This window comes from Etheostoma spectabile, chromosome 2, assembly GCF_008692095.1.
Source record: "Etheostoma spectabile isolate EspeVRDwgs_2016 chromosome 2, UIUC_Espe_1.0, whole genome shotgun sequence".
NCBI classification, from domain to species: Eukaryota; Metazoa; Chordata; class Actinopteri; order Perciformes; family Percidae; genus Etheostoma; species Etheostoma spectabile.
In genome coordinates this window covers 3856623-3857744 of record NC_045734.1, presented here as the reverse complement: position 1 = coordinate 3857744, position 1122 = coordinate 3856623, and the positions used below count along the sequence as shown (strand labels likewise).

Below are 1122 nucleotides of genomic sequence, written 5' to 3'. Positions count from 1 at the left end.
TTTTGCACTCATTTTGCGTTTCAGACTTTAATCCAAGCAGCAATAGTTTTCCCATTCTGTCATCTTTACGAGATGTAGCCCCATGGCTGTTATCAGGGGGTTTCTCCTGCCTTAATGACAGCAATGACTCTTATTGTGTTGGCGGCGGTTGGTATACCTGCAAAGGAAGCCTCCACTCTGGTGGCTGTAGAATGGCTCCTGTAAGTTTAATCAGCGGTTAAGAAATTGATTAAAAATGTATGTCCTGACATACCAAGTGGTTTACCAAATTGGGTTGCTCCATTAAAACCTGAGACAAATGTAACTGTAAATTGGCTGTAAGTTAGTCTCTATCAACGACGTATTACTTCTGGGATAGTTCCGGTGCGGCCAGAAATTCCGCCAGATGTCCTTCATTACGTCTGCATGTCCGTCATAGGGCTCCACAGTAATAGATTGAGTCAATTGGCCACAGTTTCGTGGCCTCGGTTTGCCCCCTTGGGCGACCACCTGTTCACCATTTTTGTTTTTTTTGTATATAAAAATAAATCAAAACTTATGTAACAGAGTTAAAAATGTATTTTACTAATTCTAATTTCCAATTTAGTGTATTAATTATACATAGCAGTTTAGTTAATGTTCTGTTGGATATTTGTGAATTGTCTAGTTACTATTTGGAGTACAATTAATTTATCAACATAGCATTGTTTCCTGCCAGGATGTGTTTGTTGTGGTTGGGGTTTTGGTTTGGGGTTATTTTCGATTTGGCTAGCTCCGGGTTTTTGTTCCCGGTTTCTACTTCTAGTCTGGTGCTCATAGATTGTTTGCTTATGTTTTCCCCTGTGTGTCTTGTTCGTTATGCTTTGCTTTATTTTGAGTTAGTAACTTCCTGTCTTGTCCTGTCTTGTTCGTCTTGTTTTACTTTGTTTGTATGATGGTCCAGCCCCCACTACCCTAATGTGAGTCACCTGTTGGCTCATGGCTGTGTTCTCTTTATTACCTCATAACCTCATGTACTTTAACACGTGTTTCCTTTGCCTCTTGTTAGATCCTTTTGTTCTCCAGCGTGTCGTCACCTCTCCTTTTGTTCCAGCTCCAGTAAGACTTCCCCGTGATATTTTTGCCTGTTTACCTTCCCCTGTG

General features: G+C 40.7%; 3 protein-coding genes across 3 annotated transcripts in view; 2 read left to right on the top strand and 1 right to left on the bottom strand.

Moving 5' to 3' along the window:
* Window positions 1–31, top strand: part of LOC116701513 (excitatory amino acid transporter 3) — a 2906-nt gene extending 2875 nt beyond the window's left edge. The window contains exon 5 of the mRNA XM_032535254.1: window positions 25–31. Within this exon, the coding sequence (XP_032391145.1) occupies window positions 25–31 (7 nt within the window). The remainder of the gene's footprint in view (window positions 1–24) is intronic.
* LOC116702666 (endonuclease V) overlaps window positions 1–1122 on the bottom strand; it is a 103199-nt gene that overhangs the window by 96285 nt on the left and 5792 nt on the right. The gene's annotated exons all lie outside the window — the stretch shown is intronic.
* The window catches only part of LOC116701505 (excitatory amino acid transporter 3-like), a 5026-nt gene continuing 4027 nt past the window's right edge, over window positions 124–1122 (top strand). The window contains exon 1 of the mRNA XM_032535242.1: window positions 124–200. Within this exon, the coding sequence (XP_032391133.1) occupies window positions 124–200 (77 nt within the window). The remainder of the gene's footprint in view (window positions 201–1122) is intronic.